Source organism: Papio anubis, chromosome 17 (genome assembly GCF_008728515.1).
Source record: "Papio anubis isolate 15944 chromosome 17, Panubis1.0, whole genome shotgun sequence".
Classification (NCBI taxonomy): domain Eukaryota; kingdom Metazoa; phylum Chordata; class Mammalia; order Primates; family Cercopithecidae; genus Papio; species Papio anubis.
The window spans coordinates 23,300,623-23,324,392 of NC_044992.1; the positions used below are offsets into that span (position 1 = coordinate 23,300,623).

General features: G+C 42.3%; 1 protein-coding gene and 1 non-coding gene across 3 annotated transcripts in view; both read right to left on the reverse strand.

Annotated features, from left to right (window-relative positions):
- The window catches only part of BLMH (bleomycin hydrolase), a 45,784-nt gene extending 32,698 nt beyond the window's left edge, over positions 1 to 13,086 (reverse strand). Inside the window, exons 1-6 of one of the 2 annotated variants that reach the window (XM_003912555.4) lie at positions 12,918 to 13,086; positions 12,418 to 12,615; positions 8,940 to 9,049; positions 7,365 to 7,506; positions 6,365 to 6,453; positions 4,940 to 5,032 (exon numbers count right to left, since the gene is read on the reverse strand). In XM_003912555.4, coding sequence (XP_003912604.1) covers positions 4,940 to 5,032; positions 6,365 to 6,453; positions 7,365 to 7,506; positions 8,940 to 9,049; positions 12,418 to 12,615; positions 12,918 to 12,930 — 645 coding nt within the window. In that variant the 5' untranslated portion in view covers positions 12,931 to 13,086. Of the gene's footprint in view, positions 1 to 4,939; positions 5,033 to 6,364; positions 6,454 to 7,364; positions 7,507 to 8,759; positions 8,905 to 8,939; positions 9,050 to 12,417; positions 12,616 to 12,917 lie in introns of those variants that run through there. The other variant, XM_021928891.2, reaches the window with a different exon arrangement.
- On the reverse strand, positions 7,633 to 7,735 carry LOC116271093. Its single transcript, XR_004179539.1, has one exon. It is a non-coding gene; the product is annotated as a U6 spliceosomal RNA (small nuclear RNA).
- Positions 13,087 to 23,770: the final 10,684 nt, after the last annotated feature.

Sequence of the window (23,770 nt, forward strand, 5' to 3'; positions counted from 1 at the left end):
ATACTGGGTTGTTGAGAAAGTAGTACAGTAAAGTCTAAAGCACTGTAAAAATATTAGTTACTTCTATTATATAAAATGCAAAGCCCTACAATCATTTACCCCAACTTATTTTTTAAGAGACAGAGTGTCACTCTGTCGCCCAGACTGGAGTGCAGTGGTGCAATCATAGCTCACTGCACTCACTGCAACCTTGAACTCCTCGGCTCAAGTGATCCTCTCGCCTCAGCCTACCATGTAGCTAAGATTACAGGCACGCGCCAACACATCCAGCTAATTTTTTCATTTTTTTTGTAGAGATGGGGTCTCTCTGTGTTGGCCAAGCTGGTCTCAAGTTCCGGTGCTCAAGTGATCCTCCTGCCTTGGCCTCCCAAGGCACTGGCATTATAGACATGAGCCACCGTGCACAGCCTACTCCAGCTTTTTTTAGTTTTACTGATGGAGAAAATAGTCTCAAGGGTAAAACAACCTATTGATCAAAGAATAGAATGGTCACGAGAACACTAAAGCAGTCACAGAAAACAGCTCAACTCTGAAAAAGGTTCAGTGCCGTGGGACAATGAGCCAGTTATAGGAGAGAAGGAATAAGGAACCTACCTTAGTGACTATTTATTCACAGAGGAAGAGGAGAAGGGAAGACAGCTCTCTACTACTTTCTGGTAGGGAATGAAGGAAGGGCAAAGATGTTTGTTTGTTTGTTTGTTTTTAAAGTAAAACACCTAAGCTTGCAAAAGCAGGCAAAAAAGCAGATGCCTTCTGGAGGCATTAAATATGTTTTCGGGCACAGAAAGACATAAAAAGGTACACTTTAAAAGTATAGGCACTTCTGTGATGTTAAAGGGAATGAACTCATATAGATGATAATAGTTAAATGATCTTGAGATTACTTCTAGAGGTGTTTTTATCAAAGAAAGAAACAGAAATGTGGACTATCTGGCCCCGCTCCACACCTACTGAATCAATCTGCATCTTAACAAGATCCCAAGGTGATTCATGTGCACATTAAAGTCTGATGGCACTACTTTAGACCACATCTACTCTTTCTCTCTTCCAAAACCTTGCTTCTTCAATTATTATTTCTCTCATTCACACCTGCTATCCTTTTCTACACATTGGTTCCCTCACACTGCCCTAATTGCCAAAAAGCCTTCTTTCCTATCTGTAAGTCCACCCTTCAAGATCCCAGGACGTTATCCCAGTACTTTTCCTCGTCCTCCACATCCAGTTCATCAGCAAGTCCTGACAGCTTCACTTCCAAAATATATCCTGAAAAATTTTTTGTTTCTGAGATGGGGTCTCGCTCTGTCACTCAAGCTGAAATGCAGTGGTGACAATCATAGCTCACTGCAGCCTAGAACTCCTGGGCACAAGTGATCCTCCCACCTCAGCCTCCTTCTAGCATATGCCACCACATCTGAACATTTTATATATTTGATGTTAAAAAAATATTTTTTAATCAAAGATGTCTTTAAAATAAAAATACAGATAACTAGGTTCTATTCTCAGGGAAACTGACTTTGTGGATCTGGGACAAGTTAGGCCTATATATTGTTTTTAATAGCTGAGAGCCACTGCTATAGAATTTCCTAAGTCAATCATAATGGCTTCTTTTCCCTTTTTGTGGCACCAACAAATATTGTTTTTGGTCTTTGATGGACTGATTGATTGATTTTAGAAATGAGGTCTCACTGTGTTGTCCAGGTAGCACTTGAACTCCTGGGCATGTGGACTCAAGTGATCTGCCTTAGCCTCCCAAGTAGCTGGCACTACAAGTGTCACAAAACAAAAAAGAGAATTCTTTTTGTTACAAAACAAAAAATTTACAAGTGTTACCACCATGCCTGGCTATGTTTTGCTTTTTAACAGACAAAGTTTTTTGTTTTGTTTTGTTTTTGAGACAGAGCCTTGCTCTGGCACCCAGGCTGGAGTGCAGTGGCACAATCTTGGTCTCTGCCACATGCGGGGTTCCAGTGATTCTCGTGTCTCAGCTGCCCAAGCAGCTGGCATTACAGGCGTGCACCACCACGCCCAGGTATTTTTTTCGTATTTTAGTAGAGACGGGGTTTTGCCATGTTGGCCAGGTTGTTCTTGAACTCCTGGCCTCAAGTGATCCATCTGCCTCAACCTCCCAAAGTGCTGGGATTATAGGCACAAGCCACTGCGCCCAACTGAGAATACATTAATAATCTTAAGGGGATCTGCAGGCTAAAAAAATGGACACTGAGATAACATTGCAATAGAGGTAACCACACATCTCCAAAACAAATCTGCCTTGCCTGTCATCTCAACAAGCAGTCTACACCTCACTTCTCAGTAAGAATGCCTTTAGCATAAACACATTTTATTCAAAGCTATCTGAGCTTCATGGTTGTTGATTAAGTCATCATTTTGACTTGCCTACAAGGTTACACAAATCATAGGTACTAATTTGTGGCTTTAAAACTGCAGCTAGACTCTTCATTACCAAAGAGTCAGGTTCAATGAAAAGAAGTCATCTGGGGAACTGTAAAAATTTTAAAACCTTATATACAGGGCCACGCATGGTGGCTCACACTTTATAATACATGCAATCTTTGGAAGGCTGAGGTGGGAGGATTGCTTGAGCCCAGGTGGTGGAGATAGGCCTGGGAAACATAGTGAGATTGAATCTCTACACAATTTTTTAAATAAATGAGCTGGGCATGGTGGCATGCACCTGTAGTCCCAGCTACCTGGGTGGCTGAAGCAGCACTTGAGTCCAGGAGCTGAAGGTAATAGTAAGCTATGACTGCGCCTCTGCACTCCAGCCTGGGCAACAAAGTGAGCTCTGTCTCTAAGGGGGGAAAAACCCTTACACACAGAATTCTGTAGTAAATAGTTTAGGCAGAATCATTAAGTAAATAATCCTATAAAATACTCATACTCAGGACTTGGTAAAGTTGGATGTTACTATTTCTCAGAGGCAGGAGTAGGGGAGGAAAAAAACATGTGAAACATATCTGCCCTAATTCTTATCAGCCAATTACCATGCTCTACAAATGATGAGGACATCAATCTTAGACACATCATTAGTTCAAAGATCATTAAAGCAAACATCAAAGGCCAAAAGGATGCTTATGATCTACAGCAAGTATTATCTAGGCCGTTTTCCATAACTGTTTGCAGAACCCTCATTCCTACTATGCCCCCATCTTTTTTTTTTTTTTGAGATGGAGTCTCATTCTGTTGCCAGGCTGGAATGCAGTGGCATGATCTCGGCTCACTGCAATCTCCGCCTCCTCGGTTCAAGTGATTCCCACCTCAAACTCCCAAGTAGCTGGGACTACAGGCGCACACCACCACACCTGGCTAATTCTTTGTATTTTAGTAGAGACGGGGTTTCACCATGTTGGCCAGGATGGTCTTGATCTCCTGACCCTGTGATCTGCCCGCCTCAGCCTCCCAAAGTGCTGAGATTGCAAGCGTGAGCCACTGTGCCTGGCCCCCACCATCTTAATCTAACCCTAAATAAAGGCAAATTATGTAGCAGATATAGCCTCTGCAAGACAGATTCCCCAAAAATCCAATAAGGAAAATATTTCAGATCCTGAACTGAATCTCAGACAGGTTTACCTAGGATCACAGACTGTTAAGTAAAAGAGTCAGAATTTAAACCCATGTATGTCTGACTCCAAAGCCTATTTTTTTCCTACTATACTAAGATGCCTCTCTTCCATAAGAATTTAAGAGATAAAAATGAGATTATTTACATGCATTTGGTAAATGAAATTTCTGCATTTGTCCACTCAACAAATATTTAAGAAACAGTTATTGCGTCAAGCACTAGGCTAGACATGTTAAACATGAACGGAGTCTTTAGAGCTTAAGGAACTTGTCCCAGGATATATGGCTATTAAGTAATGAGAAGACTAGAACTCAGATAGCCTGACTTCAGAGATTACACCCTCCACTACTCCACTATGCTGCGTCTCTAAAATTTAAAGGAAAACAGGAGTGAAGCATTAGTGTTTTCCACTGCAGTGAAAAAAAGTAGGCCATTTTAACTCCATACAGTCTTGAAACGAAGCCTAATTAAGGGCCCACTGGCTGACAAACAGATACATTTATTCTTTCTCAAACCAATTTCAGTTTTATGCATATTCATTCTGGACATGGATAGTATTAATAATAAAGATTCTTAACTGTCTTGATCATAAATAATATTACCACCACATATTTTAGTGATTTTTACATTTTCCAAAATGTTTTTACATACATTATTTTAACAAATATAACCATCAATAGCTCCCTGTCTTTATTTCTACAGAAAGAAGCCAAATGTTCTGGCATCTATCCAACATCCCTTGTATCTCTACCTTTCTAGCTTAATTTGCTACCCATCATACTGACAAAAGTTATGTTTCAGCCACACGATTCCCTGAAGGTTCTATCTCTGTTCATGGCACTGTTCATACAATTCCTTTTGCCTAGAATGGTCTTGTTATCTACCTGGTAAATTCTGACTACTCTTTCAAGAGCTATCTTCCCTATGAAACCTTCAGCTCACTGAGCTAGTCACTTCCTGCTCTATGACCACCAAATCAGTTTTACACATCTAGCATAGGATTTATTCTAATTATAGATGTGTTTTTCCCAAGAGACTGAGCTCTTTAAGAGCAGTGACTATGTCTTTCTCACCTGTTTCCTCAGTGCCAAACTCATAGAAGGTATTTAGTATTTATGAAATGATAAAAGAATGATTATACAGACCACTAAACTAGCCATTAGAAAACCTAAGTCCAAGTCCTATACTAAAAGGCAAAGTAAGTTTTAATCTCAGTTTTTTCAGTGTAAAATAAGTAATTTTCAATTCAACTAAACGTTCGTTGCCATGACTAAAGCTTCCTAATCATTAGTTTAATAGATGGGAATATTCTGAGAGTTGTTTAGAAGGGTCACAAAAAAATCCAAATTTTGTTATTACCTCCTCCATCATGACATCCTGTGTGGCTGAGATTTCTCCTTTGGTTGCTCCACTGTGTACCAGGTTCCGTAGTCGTATACAGAATTCTCTCATCTATGACAGAAACTTATTCAGCACTCCAACAGTTACCCAAATTCAATCACAAATGAGTCTCATAGACCAACGCAAGTTCTATTTTGAAGTATAACTCAGGCCAGACCCGTGGCAAAGTTCATAAAGGCAAATGTGTTTTTCTTCAACTTGTCCACTTAAACACATAGCTAAAAATGCTTTCCATAAGGAGCAAAGGCATACATTATTCCTCCAAAATACTAGATGGAACTGCTCCTGCTCTGCAAACATCATATAAAGATGTTTTATGTGTCTGGGCATGGGGAAAACACATGATTACATAATGCCTATCACTCAGAAAAAGCAGGAGACAAGATAATTATGCCACTATGTTACTCTAGTAGATTTTTACTTAGAATTTCAATAGCTGTCCATTTTTCCTTCTCTGCCAACTGACTATGACTATGGTTATGCCAGCCCCCAATAAAATTTTCATTTTTTCATTTCATTTTTTCACTAAGATAAAGGTGAGTCTGAAATTTAACCACAGTGCTAAAGAAGCTGTTGCTCTCACTTCAAATGGAATCAAATGCCATATTATTAATGATCTTTTAGCCTTTGGATAAAAATCCCCAGTGTTTCCAGGGTGGAAAATAGCCCACTTCTAATGTTGGGGAGACACACCTATAGTTTATTTTAAAATGTAATCTTTCTCCCAGGGAGATGAAAAATCCAATTTTGGCCTCATGGATTAGGACAGCAGATTCTGGCAACTCCTAGTTCTCAAAAACGAGGCCTGGCTAGAAAAGCAGCATCCCTGTAGGAATTATAATTCTCCTCGGGAAAACTGGTTATGTAGAGAAGACACAATGATTCATTAAGATAATGAAGCAAATAAAAAGCAGTTCAATAACTACAACAAATCTTTAGTGGGTGGATAAACCACATTGATGTGGTCTGGGGAAGTCTCAGAACACAGCACACTCTTTAAGGGAATCTTGCGAATAGTTCTTTTGGTTTTACTAGCACATAAAGCAGTCCTAGCCCACCTCCACTGGAACCAAGTGAGAGACACAGCATCCTGAGTGCTTGCGGCCAGTATTAATTGGACATGGGACTTTATTTCCTAACTATCCCCCTAAGAAGACATTAACATCAACAGAAATAAAAGTGGAAGTTTTTTAAAGCAAAAACCCTCTAATATTAATTATTTTTAAAGTTATTATGTAGCTACATTGCTTTTGACAGACATTGACATCAGTAGTTATTTTGTACACAAACAGTATACACTGAAATACCCAGGAACCCCTTCTAAAAAGTAAGCTTTAAGGAAAGTACACTAAACTCAATCCAACCCTGCTTCATATATTGTACCTTGTGATTCAGAATATCATTCATCCTTCTGGTTGCCTCTGTTGTATAAGATTCAGGAAAGCATTTCTTAGGGATAACACCATATTTTTCTAAAAGAAAACAAATTCCAGTGTTAAATAAGGTAAAAGATTAGAAACCCTGGCAAAAATAGTGATTGTTTCAAAAAATAGGCCATATTTTGCTGGCTTAATTCAGAAAATCTTATACTTCATATTATTAAGCAGGGGTTTTTTTCTGTTTTTTTTTTAAACAGAGTTTTGCTCTGTCACTCAGACTGGAGTGCTGTGACACAATCCTGGCCCACTGCAGCCTTGAACTCCCAGGCTTGGCCTCCTGAGTAGCACAACTATGGCGCATGATACCATGTGCAGCTAATTTTTTTATTTTCTGTAGAGACAGGGTCCCACTATGTTACCCAGGCTGGTACTGAACTCCTGGGCTTGAGCAATCCTCCTGCCCTGGTCTCCCAAAGTGCTAGGATTACATGCCTGAGCCACCTTACTCAGCCTAAGTAGGTTTTTAATGTGCATATTTATCTGTCTATGTTAGAATTAATTCTATTCTTTTTATCCACTATGCTTTGTCACTTCTCAGCCTTTTGGTCAAGATGAAGCGTATCTATCATACTTTTGTGAAGTGCTCAGCATGATGAGACTTCCCCAAAAGATGTTTTGAAGACATTTTAAAACAGCTACAGTTTTCATGTGTTTCCTGATTACATCAATGGAGAAGAAAACAATTTTTTCATGGAAAATTAGTTCTACTTAATACTACCTTTTCTTCTCCAACCCATCCTTCACAGTAGCTCTCTCCTTACTCCTCATTTAAGAAAGGCACTTAATAGGTGAGAATGTGAACTAAAGGTTCTTAGAAATAACGATATAACCTTCTTGGAGACCAATTCTACTCTGTACATAATCACCAAAGAAATGGCCCATGTCTAACTACAGGCTTACTTAATCATGCTGAGTTTCAGTTCCATTAAAGAAAGAACTTTTACCAACAATATTGACAAGCATATCCCATTGGCCACCATCATTTGCAGGGTTCATAAGCAAAAACTGCACCAGCCTCCCATCCTCAGGCTCCTTTCTCTGGGCTGTGTCCACAAAAGCGTTCAAGAAGAAATAACAGCGCTCAACCTAAAGAGTAAAGAAAGTTAAATAAAATTAAAAGAAAAAAGAGTTAGTAATTTTATTGGCATTATCAACAGAATGGGAGTCTTGGAATTACCATGGAATCAACATAATAGTTTTTTGTTTTATTTTTAAAAACATGAACCCTTAGTGAATTTACATGTCATCCTTGTATAGAGGTCATGCTAATCTTTTCTGTATCACTCCAGTTTGGGTATTTGTGATGCTGAAACAAGAACCATAAGTATTTTTAAACTAAAATTGGTAAATAAACATCAGTATCTGACTTCATCAGAATATGTGAAGTTTCTTATACTTGTGTATGTATTCCAATATATTGCGTATATGTGTACAGTGTTTACATTTCAATGCTAAAACAAAACCTGATATCTAAAGTCTTTAATCAATAAACATTTAATGAGCACCTATGTAATATATATTTTGTTTATTTATTTATTGATTTTTAGACAGGGTCATGCTCTGTTGCCTAGACTGGAGTACAGTGGTACAATCTCACTGCAGCCTCAACCTCCTGGGCTCAAGCAATCCTCCTACCTCAGCCTCCCAAGTAGCTGGGGGGACAGGTGTGCACCACCACACCTGGCTAATTTTTGTATTTTTTGTACAGACGGGGTTTTGCCACGTCCAGACTGGTCTCGAATTCCTGGGCTCAAGCAATCCTCTCACCTCAGCCTCCCAAAGTGCTGGGATTACAAGCATGAGCCACTAAACCAGGCCAGTAATATACATTTTGAAGATTAGGAAATGGAATATGGCCAGGAGTGGTGGCTCACACCTGTAATCCCAGCACTTTGGGAGGCCAAGGCAGGCAGATCACTTGAGGTCAGGAGTTCGAGACCAGTCTGGCCAACATGGTGAAATGCCCTGTCTCTACTAAAAATACAAAAATTAGCTGGGCATGGTAGCATGTGCCTGTGATTCCAGCTACTTGGGAGGTTGAGTTGAGAGGACGGCTTGAACCCGGGAGGCAGAGGTTACAGTGAGCTGAGATTGTGCCACAGCCCTCTAGCCCAGGTGGCAGGGTGAGACGGTCTCAAAAAATAAATAAATAAATACATAAATAAATAAACAATGAAATAACATTATTTACTGTTTTTCAGACAAGTACTTGAGAAGGGAAATTAGGTCCTAGAAAAGAACAAATAACCTAAAAAGATGTTAAAAAGGGAGATACACTGAATTGAATATTGAATATAAATTTAAAATTTTAAATAGACAAGCAAAATATAGCCACCTACCAACCAAAAACAGTTCTTGCCTTTGAAAGAGTCAACTTTTGATACTCTGGAAGTCAGAATAAAAGGTGTCTCACCCATTATGAAAGGGCAGGGTATAAATGAAAAAGCAACAAATGAAGAGGCAGTCTCTACCAATGCTGAAATCAATACAAAAAGAATCTTGCCAGATCCGTCCCATACCTTGTCCCAAAAAAAGAGGTAAGATTGACTAAACTCAAATTCTTCAATATTTAATTTTTTCATGAATGGAAGCCTCATAACATTCAGACAAGAAAAGATCCAGCATCGCCCTGAAACAAGAAAGCACATAAAGAAATTATGAGGGTTCACATAGACTGCACTGCTCCAACTGTTATTTCCCACCAATGAACTCATGACAAGATCTGGACAATTCAGAAAGAGTAAATCAGAAAGAGCAGAAAAATTAAAAACAAAACAAAACAAGAAAGGTGGTAATTATTATTAGCAATATATGTGCAAAGGTTTAATATCTTTAACACAAAAACACTCTTTACATATAAAATAAAGAATCCATTACATATCACCCAAGAAAATCACATTAGAAAAAGAAACATAGCTAGAAAACTGTGAACAGAGACCACAAATAGATCATTCAGTGGCCAAAAAAGATACAAATGACAAAGAAGCAGTTGTAAAAGTTAATGATAAGATACCTGTTAAGTGGGGAAAGATCATTTCTTATATTTCATTTGGGGAAATAAACATCATTATCAATCTCGATAGGAATCTAAATAGGCATAAAATACCTGAATGCAATTTGGCAATACCTAGCAAAAGCTTTAAAAAGCCCCTACCCATCCGGCGGTGGCTCACGCCTGTAATCCCAGCACCCTGGGAGGCCGAGGCGGGTGGATCACCTGAGGTCAGGAGTTCGAGACCAGCCTGGCCAACACAGTGAAACCCTGTCTCTACTAAAAATACAAAAATTAGCCGGGCAAGGCGGCGAGCACCTGTAATCCCAGCTACTCAGGAGGCTGAGGCAGGAGAATCACTTGAACCCAGGAAGCAGATGTTGCAGTGAGCCGAGATGGTGCCACTGTACTCCAGCCTGGGTGACCGAGGGAGACTCCGTCTCAAAAAATAAATAAAAAATAAAAAGCCCCTACCCTTTAATCTGGAATATGCATTCCAATATGCTTCAATATAGGGTGATTGTATATGCTTCGGTATAGGCTGACCTTAACGTAAGTCAATACTCCATTCTCCCAGTGATAAGCCAAAAAAGTGGAGATATTTCCCTAACTGGATTTTATAAACACTTAGAAACATATAGGAATAGTAAATTGTCTACCCATAATATTTTAATAAATTTTTTTTAGGAGACAGAGTCTTACTCTGTCACTCAGGCTGGAGTGCAGTGGTGCAATCTCAGCCCGCTGCAACCTTCGCCTCCTGATTCTCATGTCTCAGCCTCCTGAGTAGCTGGAATTACAGATGCGTGCCACCACACCCACCTAATTTCTGTACTTTTAGTAGAGCCAGGGTTTTGCCATGTTGGCAAGGTTGGTCTCGAACTCTTGACCTCAAGTGATCCATCTGCCTCAGTCTCCCAGAGTGCTAGGATTATAGGCATGAGCCACAGCACCCGGCCAATATTTTATAAATTTAAATATATACTTAAAATCATGTTAACATAAATTGATTTAGAAGTACTGTTTTTCCTACTTCACATTTCATTTCCACACTGATTCATACTCTTCACATGTACCTAGCCATCAGTGTCTGTGCCATCATTAGATCCACTCTTTCAGTCAGCACACGTCATCTCTCTTCCTCTAGTATGTTTGAGTCAATGTTTTGAATCCATGCATGATGCTGTCCCTGAAAATTCTATGCCAAGCATCAACTATATAATCAGATTCATTTGTCCTGTATGTGTATAATCACAAACTCCATGTCACCACTTCCTGTTCTGACTTAAATGATCTTTAAAAGGTCTATTTACAATGATATGCAACATCAATTTATTCTAATTTGTCCCCTTTTAAAAAAAGCTGATTCAATCAAAGGATCTCTGTAAGCATGCAAAGGTAGTACGCATCTGAGGTTTTTCAGAGTAACGTCTTCCCCAAATTGTACTCTACTTCAAAATAAATTAACTGAGAGCGCCCATTAGAAAAATCCTTTAAGGTCTTAAGTATAGGGAAATTATCTCTTTTCTGAAGCAAAATTCTGAGGGAAAAACTTTGACTTGTATTGGGTATAACTTTTTTACTAATATGAAAATACGTTTATAATATATTGGTAAGTGAAAAAGATAGGTAGCTTACATAACAATGCATAAGGTATCAATCCACATTACACACACACACACACACACACACACACACACACCTGACAAATATACAGCAAAAATATTCACTTGGTATTTGCAAATATTCTACATTAAACAAAAATAATTTTGTAACAAGAAGAAAACTCTAGTTAACTACAGTGTTTTTTGAAAGTCACCAGTGCCTTACTATTAGTCTTTACCTTAGATTTACCTGTATGTCACCTCTCTTCTATATGCTATATATTTCTAGTAGAAGGGATCTGGATGCACTGGTGATGTGAAAACTGCATGAAAATAAACTACATAGCTCACATGCTATTTGGATCTTTTGTGTATAAAAGTGACACTGCAAAATGTGTAAGACCTGACCTGTTCCCTAACAAATCACTGCAATCTAAACTATGTAGGACCACTGTGACATTACTAACCGGATCATCTGTAGCCTGAGAGCCCATACCACTCCAAGCACTTTCTTCTAGAGCAAAACATTAATTATTGTAAGGTCTTGATTTTTTCCTTAACATTTAAAAAATCAACTTTATTCAGGTAAAATGTACATACAATAAAATGTACTCAAGTTAAATGTGTGCTTTGTGAGTTCTGACCAACTCTCAACAAGCACTGATGTGCTTCCTGTCCATATAGATAGACTGGGGGTCTTCAAGTAGATAAAGACTTTAGAAAAATCCTTTTAGTACAATTTTGTTGTGAGAATGTGCTCCTTATTTAGATTGTTGGATATCCAATCTTTCACTATACCTGTTTTTTTCTGAGAGTGGTGCTAGAAAGCAGATAGCAAAACGAGACTTCTTGACTAGTAAGGCATGAGAATATAACTTTTTTCTGTATTACAAATTGATCTACTGGTGGGAACTGAGCCCATCAGCACATTAGCTTCAACTGTAACCAAGAAGCAAATTTAAAAGTAACATCTGATGGCATTTTAATGTAATTACATTGTATCTTTTCTATTTCATAGTATAGGGCCTTCGGGGCATTTCTGGGGAGTCCTCCAAGGATATGAACCTTTTCACATATTCTGCTTTGTGACCAAAACCATGTATCTCCAAGACATGGGCTACAAACCACAAAACATCGGAACATAATATAGTCAATTACACTCAAACGTATACTCGTGGACATGTCACTTTAGTATTCTAACCACATGTGCTAACAAGCCACAGAACACCAAAACAAACCACATGGGTAATGTTCTTAGACCTGCCTGTACCTGTGCCTCACTCTCTAAGAATTTACAACCAGTTCTTTCAGTACGAATTTAAGACCACTCTTAAATAAGACACCAAAATGGGACGCTGTCAGGAAGGTCAAGGAAAGTATGGGAGAAGTTGAAGCCCACACCTGAGCTCTTCTGGTTGGTGACTGGCTTGCCCTCCTGGGACACCGCGTGCTGGAACACATGCTGCGCGCGCTGCACAGTGGCCCGCTTCAGACAGATGTCCAGCAGGTCGTGGGTGGTCCCGACATTCTGGGCAAGTACGAACTGGGAGTCAGAATTCAGTTTCTGTATCAGAGCAGCTACCTTCTCCGAATTCAGTCCTGTTGGGAGACCAAACGGGATTTTAACGCCAAAAAGAGGGGGAAGAGGGCTGATCTGGGGCTCCCGCGTCCCGGATCTAACTTCGCAGGCGCATCCTGGGATGCCCGCTGCAGCGGGGAAGCCCATGAGCTGCATCCTCCTCCAAGGCGCTGTCTCCCTCCAGGCCACTCCAACTCGCCCCGAAAGCTCCCTCCCCGCCATCGCCCAGGGTCCCAGCCCCCGGCCTTCCCCGCCGCCGGGCCTCACGGGGACCGCGGAGCTCCTCCAGAGAGGACCGCGGCGGGGGACGGCGGCACCTCACCCGCGCTGCTCATGGCGCCCACGCTGCCCGGCGGCGTAACGGTAGCTTCCAGGGTCCTCGGGCGAGCGCCGGGGTTGCGCTGCGGCTCCCTGCCTAAAGAGCCGGACTTGCCTCTCGCACCCGGAGCGCCGGAAAAAGGAAACCGGCTTGGTGGTGGCGGCGGGGAGGCTGAGGCCGGGAGAAACGGGGTCCGCGGAGGGACAAAACTCCCCCCTCGCGTTGCTGACTCAGCGCCGTCGGGGCTGGCCCCGCCCGGGGGAGGGCCGACGGGGGCGGCCTCGCTGACGCGCTGGGTCAGCCAGTGCCGGGGGCCCGAGGCCGCGCCTGCCCCCGCGCACTACCGCGCAGTTGCTCTGCGAGGCAGGGCGGTGCCGGAGCCCTCGCCCCCTGGGTTCCCGCCTCCGGGCCGCGCGGGCGCCCTCTCGGTATCAGGCCCGCTCCGAGGAGGGAGGCTGACGTGTTCCCTACGGGCCCAGACCCCAAGTACTCTAGCATCGGGGAATCGTCCCCAGGAATCCTTGTGAGAAGCCAAAAGGGAGCTCGAGGCGGGAGGGAGGAGCTGAGAGGTCCCATAATTAAGCATCAGGCTTAGGACGGGTCACAAGGAATGCACCCGAAGGCTCTTCCTATAGGCTTCGTTTGCTGACCAATCACTGCATTCTCAATGGCAACTGGTTGCTTGGATTCTCGTCAGAAGCAAATAATTGTCTTTGAGGGGAAATTGGAACCAAGCTCTTTCCCACCCACTCCAAAGCTATTACCAGAGTTCTACAAATAGACAGCTGCTCATTTCAAGAACGCTACCCATTTGGTCTTCACGGAGTTCACGAGTGTCTCCTGTATAGTCCAGCATGTCCCGTTGGGTTTAACCCAGGAGGATGACAGAGGCTAGCCTTATGCCTCAATATTGTTTTGCCGAGTTCTCTACAAAACTAACTGATGCTTCCCCCTCTAGGCTTTCAAGATAACAGTTTCCCAAAGTTTTGAGATTGTAAAAACCTTGTTTTTGTTGATTCCGTTTTTCATGCCCTGAAATCTCAGCCCTTAGTAAGATGTTGGGCTAGAACCCAAAGAGGGTAAAACAAAAACACTGAAACCCCGTATCTGCTATTCAAAACAATAAGGTTTTATGTGTGTGTGTGTGTGTAACCTAGAATCTAGGTCTTCTTAGGTTGAAAATCATCGCAGTTCTAAGGTACTCTGATATCTGGAAAAATCCATACTGAGGCACCAGTCATTCAAGAAAGCACAGTTTCTATGTCCCTAGAGAGACTCAGCTAAAAATTGGGGCTATAACATAGCAACTATTTTAAGTGGGCCCATCAACCATCGTATTCTGAGGTTCTTTCAATATCTGAAAAAGAAGAGGCTGAGAATTATACAGAAAGAAATCACTGGTCTTTTCACAAAATGATGTTCAAGCATCCTGTCCAATTCAAATAATAAATTTTTATTCAATATCTAACATGTACTATGCACTGGACAAACTACTGATGACATAGAGATGAGCAAAACTTAATCTTGCCCTTAAGAAGCTCAGTGTAGTAGGAAAGAAATGCAAAACAACTTTTAGACTCTCTGTAGTAGCATACCAATAGCGCTGTAGACTGTAGAAGCAATGAGGAGAGCACCATCAATTAGGGCCAAAGGGTGCCTGAAAATAGAAGTGACAAGAGAGCATGATCTTGAAGAGTGGATGAGATTTTTATAAGTCAAAGAACAGGAGAAGGGCATTCAAGGCACCAGCGAAGGCACAGAGAATAAAATCATGTTCGAGAAAGGGTGCATCATAATCGGATGTGGCTAAGAGCAAGGCATGTGTTGGGAGCAGAGGCAAGGTGTAGGACTGGAAAAGTGTGAGTTTGGGCCAAGATATAAAGGGTTTTATGTGCAATGCCTGAGCATCTAGACTTTATCTTATGGTTAATTAGAAGACAAAATGGGTTTTGAAACAAAGGAAAAACATGCTGAAGTCCGTGTGAAAAAAGAAACCTGGTGGCAGTGGGGAGAGTGATTTGGAGGGGAGAGGCTCTGGAGATGGGGAAACTGCTTAGAAGGTTCTTCCAGTAGTGAACTTGGGAGAGGACAAAAGCCTTAAATTGCAGAAAGGGAAGAGGCATCGATAATCTTGAGGTTTTCAGCTGAATAAGAAGATGGAAAGTGGTATCATTAACCAAGAGAGGGCATACAGAAAAATAGGCATATTTGCATATTTGCAAGTGTGCAGATCTGAACTGAGTTTGGGCTATAGCAAAATTAGGATGCCCACAGGACACCCAGGAAGAGAAGTTCAGGAGGTAGATGAAAAGATACCTAGAGATTAGGTGAGACACGTAAGTTCAAGTTGGAACCATGAAAAGTCAGCAGGGTTACAGAGGGAAAGAGGATAAAGCGAGAAAGAGATGAAGACCACAGATAGTGCCCTGGGCTGCAATGTGCAGTGGCACAGGGTGTTCATGGCACAAGGGCACCAGGCTGAGTGTGGTGAGTAGAGACTAAAATGCAGTCCAGGCTCTGCTTGCCAAGCCATGCACCCTGGCCAAGGCTGTGCACAGAGTATGATGTACCTTTCACTACTTTTTTTTTTTTTTTTTTTTTTTTTTGAGACAGAGTCTCGCTGTGTAATCTCGGCTCACTGCAACCTCCACCTCCTGGGTTCAAGCAATTCTCCTGCCTCAGCCTCCCGAGTAGCTGGGATTACAGACATGCACCACTATACCTGGCTAATTTTTCTATTTTTAAGGGAGATGGGGTTTCACCATGTTGGCCAGGCTGGTCTTGAACCCCTGACCTCGTGATCCGCCCACCTCGGCCTTCCAAAGTGCTGGAATTAAAGGCATGAGCCACCGCGCCCGGCCCCTTTCACGACTTCTTATAAGGATGCCATATGGGGGTAGCATTAGCTCTGAAAATGATAATGTTTAAAGTATGGATGAAAACAGAGGAGCCAGCAGAAACAGAAAGAGCAGTCAGAGAAGTAGGAGACCTGGGGAGTTACGTCCTGGAATCCCAGGAAGGCAAGGCGAGGACAGTGAATTGAACTAAAAGCTGCAGAAAAGTAAGATTGGTTTTGGCAACTGGGTTGCAGGCAACCTTAGAGAGGGCAGTTTTAGTGGAGGGGAAGGGTGGGCAGAAGCCACATTGTAGTGAGTTGAGAGGGAGGTAAATATTAAGGAAGCTCTTTGGGGAGAAAGGGTAAATTTATGTCTACTGGAGGATGAAAGGAAGGAATCAGTACAGATGAGAGATTAAATATACGTCAGAGAGGATACAATTGCAAGAGTAAGAGCTCAGGAGGAGATGGAATCACTGGGGAAGGTGGAGGGGACCAGTTTTACAGCTATTGCCACCCTTTCCATGCTGGCGATTACATTTCTCCACCCCATGCCCAGAGATTTCTATCATCATCTCTTTGCCAGCATCCTGCTCTGTCCTCATCATCAGGGTGGCACCCTTATTACCAGATTTCCACCCAGCAATTCACACCCATGCACTCAGCCCCCATGTGGGCATGGTGAGGAGGTACAGAATAAAACTGGTTTCCCAGTGGGTTGCCCCCAGATGACCCACCCAGGAAGACATTTCTCCAAGAAGAAAATTCTTATGTTCTAGCCCTCTTATTCCAGCCAGAAGAGATGTTGTACAGCCCAGTGACACCTCATGGGACAAGGCAACCAGAAACAGAATTCTAGTATGAAGTCCATAATATTAAAAAAGAAAATATTGCCTGTAATCCCAGCACTTTGGGAGGCTGAGGTGGGAGGATTCCTGCCTCGAGTTAAAGGCCAGGAGTTGAAGACCAGCCTGGGCAACATAGTGAAATCCCACCACTACAAAAAAAGAAAGAAAGAAAGAAAAAAATTTTAGAAAAAAATTAGCTGAATGTGGTGGCAGACACTTTTAGACCTAGCTACTCAGGAGGCTGAGATGGGAAGATCACTTGAGCTCAGGAGTTTGAGGGTGCAGTGAGCTATGATCACACTGCTGTACTCAGCTGTCTCTAAAAAGAAAGAAAAGAAAATCTTTATAAATCCTGTGAGGCAGCACCATCTGCCACAGCAGACATGCCTTCTGCCTGTTGCTTCCACACCACTCTACCAAGTTAAAGCAAACAAGGCCAGTCTCAAGGCAAATTGATTGCCCACCCTGTGTCTCCTCCTTTGCTGTCCACCAATCTTTGACATGTGTTTGTCAACTACTTCTTTTTTTTTTTTCTTTGAGATGAAGTCTCGCTCTTGTCTCCCAGACTGGAATGCAATGGCGCGATCTCGGCTCACTGCAATCTCTGCCTCCCAGGTTCAAGCAATTCTCCTGCTTCAGCCTCTCATGTAGCTGGGATTACAGGCGCCTGGCCAACACACCCAGTTAATTTTTGTATTTTTAGTAGAGACAGGGTTTCACCATGTTGACCAGGCTGGTTTCAAACTCCTGACCTCAGGTGATCTGCCCACAAAGTGGGCAGACCTCAGGTGGCCTCCCAAAGTGCTGGGATTATAGGCGTGAGCCACTGTGCCTGGCCACAACTACTTCTATTTCAATAGAAAAGACCAGGTTTTTATGTTGAATGGAAGTCTACGCTAGAATCTAACACAAACATTCTCCAATTCTATGAGACTCATTCATACTTAAGTGTTGTCCCACTTACTCCAAGATTTGCCTTGGTTAGGAAGCCTTCTTATATTTCACCAGACATGATAGTCAACTTCAGAGTTCACACACCGGTAACCTATTGGAGCAAATTCAGCTTTGAGACGTTTTGTTTGGCCTGCATGGTAATTTAAAATTTTTGAGCTGGCCGGGGTAGTGGCTCATGCCTGGAATCCGAGCACTTTGGGAGGCTGAGGCAGGCAGAATGTTCAGGAGTTGGAGATCAGCCTGAGCAACATGGCATGGCAAAACCCTGTGTCTATAAAAAATACAAAAATTAGTCAGTGTGATAGTGTGCACCTTAGTCTCAGCTACTTGGCAGTCTGAGATGGGAAGGTTGCTTGAGTTTGGGAGGTTGAGGCTGCAGTGAGTCATGATCATGCCACTGCCCTCCAGCCTGGATGACAGAGCAAGACCCTGTCTTAGAAAAATTTTTTTGAGACAATATTTATAATTGGGAAGTTTTGGATACAAATCCGGGTAGCTGGCTTCTCTTTAAAATATTATTGTTTTGGCTGGGTGCAGTGGCTCATGCCTAGCATTTTGGGAGGTCGAGGAGGCAGATCACTCGAATCCAGGAGTTTAAGACCAGCCTGGGCAACATGGTGAAACTGATAGCTACAGGAGGTAGTCAAATGCCTAAGCAGATAGGGGCGGGTCCCCAGCAAAATCACACCTTCAAGCCAAAGACAGTTTAAAGCCTGAAAGCCAAGCTACACGTTTTGGATAAATCCATGGACTGAATTGAGAACCCCTCTTCCTGTTTGGCATGCTTTCCTCTGACTGAACCCCATCCTTCACATAATTTACATATACCTACCCTTCCCTAATTGATTTTTTACACTGTTGTGCCTTTGTTTTAGCCTTTTTGCCATACCTACAAACCAATCAACACACACTGCCCTATTCTGAGCCCATAAAAGCCCTGGACCCAGCCACCCTGGGAGAGAGACCACCCAACTTCAGGTGGGGGACCATTCTCGCACTCCCTCTCTAGTGAGAGGTATTTCATCGCTCAATAAAACTCTTCTCCATCCTCACCCTTTGATTGTCAGCGTAGTCTCATTCTTCTTGGACGTGGGACAAAAACTCAGGACCCTGCTGAATGCAAATACAAAAAGGCAACAACACTGTAGCCCTCTACCCCACATTGGCACCTGGCAGCTGCCCCACACTAAGGCAGGGCTGAGCGAACCCCAGAGCCATGGGCTAGAGCAGGGCAGTGGGACTGACAGAATGGTTAACCCTAGACTAAAAGAGCTGTCAGCATGTTGTAACACACTCTTCGGGGGCTTCAGGGTCACAGGCTTCCCTGTTTGGGCACCACCACGTTCCCCTCACCTGGATGCCAGAGTCCACCACAGGAGTCTCTTGCAACAGGCGTGGTTCAACCACAGGCACCACATGGAGCCTCTCCTATGCCAGCACTTGGAGCTACTGGCCAGACCCTGCACTCGCTCGCCCACACATCCCTTCCCACTGGGGGCTGAGCGTGCAGTTGTGGTGCCTGTGGGATCTGTGCTGGAGCACAAATCAGGCACGGCCTATGGGCCGAGTAGGCTGAGTGCCTCCTGCAACAAACCCAGTGCCAAGCGAGGCCTGGGCAGGGGCATCACTGGCCAGAGGTCTTTGGCTGGCAAAGTGGCCGAGAAAAATCCTGTGTCGAAACCCATCTCTACCAAAAATACAAACATTAGCCAGGTGGTGGTAGTGTGTATCTATAGTCCCAGCTACTTGGTAGGCTGAGGTGGGAGAATGGCTTGAGCCTGGGAAGCAGAGGTTATAGTGAGCAGAGATTGCACCACTGCACCCCAGCCTGGGCAACAGAACTGAACCCTGTTAAAAAAAAAATAAAGAAAAAAAAATACTGTTGTTTTCCCGTGATAGTAATTTCTGCATCAAAAGAGGGAAAAAAAGTGTTACATTTATTGCTTGTGGATATTTATGTTTTCAACCCCTGATTTAGAATGACCTGGGTGGAGTTTGGGAAAATTATTTCTCCCTTTCCACTATCATCCCCATTCTTATCCTTGTAATTCCCACCTCCCTAAGATGAGCAAAGCCAGCAGGTGCTGACCCTGCCAAAACTTTGAGATACTGGATCCTGGGGCTTTTGGGGCCCAAAGGAGCCTATATCCCTTCACTATAATTTTTCTCCAGAATGTGGCGTGCACTCATCTGAGTCCAGGAGAACTGGCAGCTTTCTGACTTCCACCTTCCCTGCCACTCCTAAACTCCATGTGGGCTTAACCCAACCCCGTGACCCCTCCTTAAGCCCAGAGAACTTTAGATTCAGGTTTTAAATGTTTCAGCATATTCAACATTAGTTGTAGATTATGTCTGGGGTTTTTTTGAAACATGATCCAATGTTCTTGAATGTTGATCCAATGTTCTTGATGTTTACACCCACATTATTCTCACCTCTGGATATAACATTTCTGCTAGTCACTGCTCTAGGTGCTAGCACTTCACAGAGCATTCTAGGCAGAGGAAACAGCACATGCAAAGGTAGAGGCATGAATGGCCTTGAGTCTGATTCAAGAACAATGAGAAAGTTTGGTTGAGTTTTATGAGCATTTGAGATATGCAAATTTGGAATCATTCATTATAAACCGTTAATAGTACTTCATTATATACACAAAATTTGAAGTGGTGTGAAACCTTTGTAATATTTAGCATTTGTCAGGAATTGCATACTTTCAAACCTGGTGGTGGTAAAGTGAATTAGAAACTGTTTATGCTAGTGCCACATGGCGGAGCCATTTTAGCTGGAAAAATAGTATCTTTCCTTCAATAAATTCACATTTATTGCTATGAGAAAAATAGTCTTGGATTTTGGAAGTTTAAATTTTACGTGAAGATTTCAGGAATGTATCCCTTTCATAAAATTCGGCTGCTCTAGAATTTGGTGTGGCAGTAGCATAGAGTAAATGGCGGGGGAAAAATGTATATAGGAGGTAAGAAATGAGGTTGAAAAAATGGTTTATAGTCAAACTATGAAGCCCTTTGAAAGGTATGCATCTTTTACTCATGGGGATATGACTGTACTCACAAAATCCTCCTCTATCAGTAAAAAAAAAAAAAAAAAAAAAAAAAGAGAATCAACTTCAAATTATATTTTCCATAAAGGGAGTAGGTTGACATTATATTTCCCCCAAATTTCTCTCTTTAATTCATTTATTTAACTGCTTATTGAACGCCTACCGATTGGCAGCAACTGTACTAGGCACTTGAAATACAGAAAATGAAGGAGACTCGTCCTTGACTTCAAGAAGCTTCAATCTAGTATGGAAAATGAACACAACAAAATTAATCATTATTTTTTGATTAATACAAAAAATATTCAGCTGGGTGTGGTGGCTCACACCTGTAATCCCAGCACTTTGGGAGGTCAAGGCAGGTGGATCACTTGAGGCCAGAAGTTCAAGACCAGCCTGGCCAACATGGTGAAGCCCCGTCTCAAAAAAAAAAAAGAAAAAAAATTAATTGAGCATTATTACATATCAGGCACTGTATTAGATACAGAAATACAGCCGGGGGCGGTGGCTCACGCCTGTAATCCCAGCACTTTGGGAGGCCGAAGTGGGCAGATCACGAGGTCAGGAGATTGAGACCACGGTGAAACCCCATCTCTACTAAAAATACAAAAAATTAGCCACGCGCAGTGGCGGGCGCTTGTAGTCCCAGCTACTCGGGAGGCTGAGGCAGGAGAATGGCGTTGAACCTGGGAGGCGGAGCTTGCAGTGAGCCGAGATCATGCTACTGCACTCCAGCCTGGGTGACAGAGTGAGACTCTGTCTCAAAAAAATAAATAAATAAAATAAAAATAATAAAAATGATACAGAAATACACAGGAAAACCAGATAGACAAGGTTTCTCCCTTCTGGTGCTTGCATTCTGGTGGGGGAGTTAGACAATAAACAAATATATGACATATAAAAATATGTCACTATTTCAAATGATGTGATAGTGACTGGCCAGGGGGAGTAGTGGCATTAAAGACCTCTTTAAGGAGGTGACTATTTGTTCTGAAACTGAATGACAATAAAGGTCTGGCTTTGTGAGGCTCTGTGGGAGAAAGCAAGGGCAAGGGCCTTATAGAAACAAGCACCACTTAACAAGATCATTGGGTTCATTTTGCCTGCTGCCCAGATAGAGCCAATTTATCAAAACAGGGGAATTGCAGTAGAGAAAAGGCTTAATACACACAGAACCAGCTAGTTAGGAGACCACAGCTTTATTATTACTCAAATCAGCCTCCCTGAAAACACAGAGGCTAGGGTTTTTCAAAGACAGTTTAGCAGGCAAAGGAATGGGTTCAGCTGATTGGTTGGGGATACAATCATAGGGATGTGGAAACCCCAGTCCTTGTGTGCTGCATCTACTTCTGGGTGGGGCCACAGGACCAGTTGACTCAAGAGTCGCGGGTCTGGGTGAGGCCATCTAGTTGTCAGAAACGCAAAAGCCTGAAAAGACATTTCAAAAGGCCAATCTTAGGTTCTACAATAGCAGATATTCTACAATAGTGATGTTATCAGTAGGAGTAACTGAGAAAGATGCAAATCTTGTGACCTCTGTAATAATGGCTGGTCATTGTTCACACCTAGATCTTAGCAGAATCCAGGCTTCTCTAATCCTAACAGTGATCTTTCATTAGTTTTACAAAGGCAGTTTAATTTGGGGAAAGGCTATTATCATTTAAACTATAAACTAAGTTTCTCGCAAAGTTAGCTTGGCCTAAGCCCAGAAATGAACAAGGATAATTTGGAGGTTAAAGGCAATATGGGAGTTGTTAGATCAGATCTTTTTCATTGTCATAATTTTCTCACTGTTACAATTTTTGCAAAGGCAGTTTCACTTCCTCTTTCAAGTCCAGTGGAAAAAAGTCTGGCTTTTTCTTACTCCCTCCTAAGAGTGAAGGCCAACTTTCCCAGAGGCTTTCAGCAAATCTCTCCCTGAATTTTGTTGTCCAAAAGGAGATTACGTGCCTTACCCTTACCTCGATGAAGCCTGTCCTTACTACACTGGTCAATTCCCCAAACTGTATTGTTTCTCCTCAGTGCTACAGAGATGGGATGGGTGTCGAGAGTTAATCACAATGTTCACTGCATCATCATAAGAAATTTAGGTTTTATTTGAAGTGTAATGAGTTTTAAGAAATAAGACATGATTTGATTTATGTTTCTAAGGGCAACTTTGAGGATAATTGTAGCACATTTAATTGTAAAATGTAATATTAAAATATATACACATCAAACAAGCAAAAATATATATAAAAAACTCCAAAATATCGATAGGAAAAGACGAACAACCCAATAGGAAAGGAGACAAAAGACTTAGACAGACATTTTACAAAAAAGAAAGCATAAATGGCAAATAAACAATGATGGTGGAAATACAAACTAAAACGCAAATAAGATGCTTTCACTGGCAAGGGATCCCGATCCAGGCCCAATGAGAGGGTTCTTGGACCTTGCACAAGAAGGAATTCAGGGCGAGTCCATACGGTAAAGTGAAAGCAAGTTTATTAAGAAAGCAAAGAAATAAAAGAATGGCTACTCCACAGGCAGCACAGCGATTTGGGCTGCTTGACTAATTATAGTTATTTCTTAATTATATGCTAAGCAAGGGATGGATTATTCATTAGTTTTCTGGGAAAGGGGTGGATGATTCTTGGAACTGAGGGTTCCTCCCCGTTTTAGAGTAACATTTTTTTTTTTTTTTTTTTTTTTGAGACACAGTCTTGCTCTGTTGCCGAGGCTGGAGTATAGTGGCACGATCTTGGCTCACTGCAACCTCCGCCTTCCAGGTTCGAGCAATTCTCCTGCTTCAGCCTCCCGAGTAGCTGGGATTACAGGCACCCGCCACCATGCCCAGCAAATTTTTGTATTTTTTTAGTAGAGACGGGGTTTCACCATGTTGACCAGGCTGGTCTTGAACTCCTGACATTGTGATCCGTCTGCCTTGGCCTTCCAAAGTGCTGGGATTACAGGCATGAGCCACCGTGCTTGGCCAATATAGGGTAACTTCTTGACATTGCTGTGGCATTGGTAAACTGTCCTGGTGCCAGTGGGAGTGTCTTTTAGTATGCTAATGTTTTACAATTAATGTATAATGAGGAGTGAGGATGACCAGAGGTAGCTTTCATTGCCATCTTGATTTGATGGGATTTGGCTGACTTCTTTACCATATCCTTTTATCAGCAA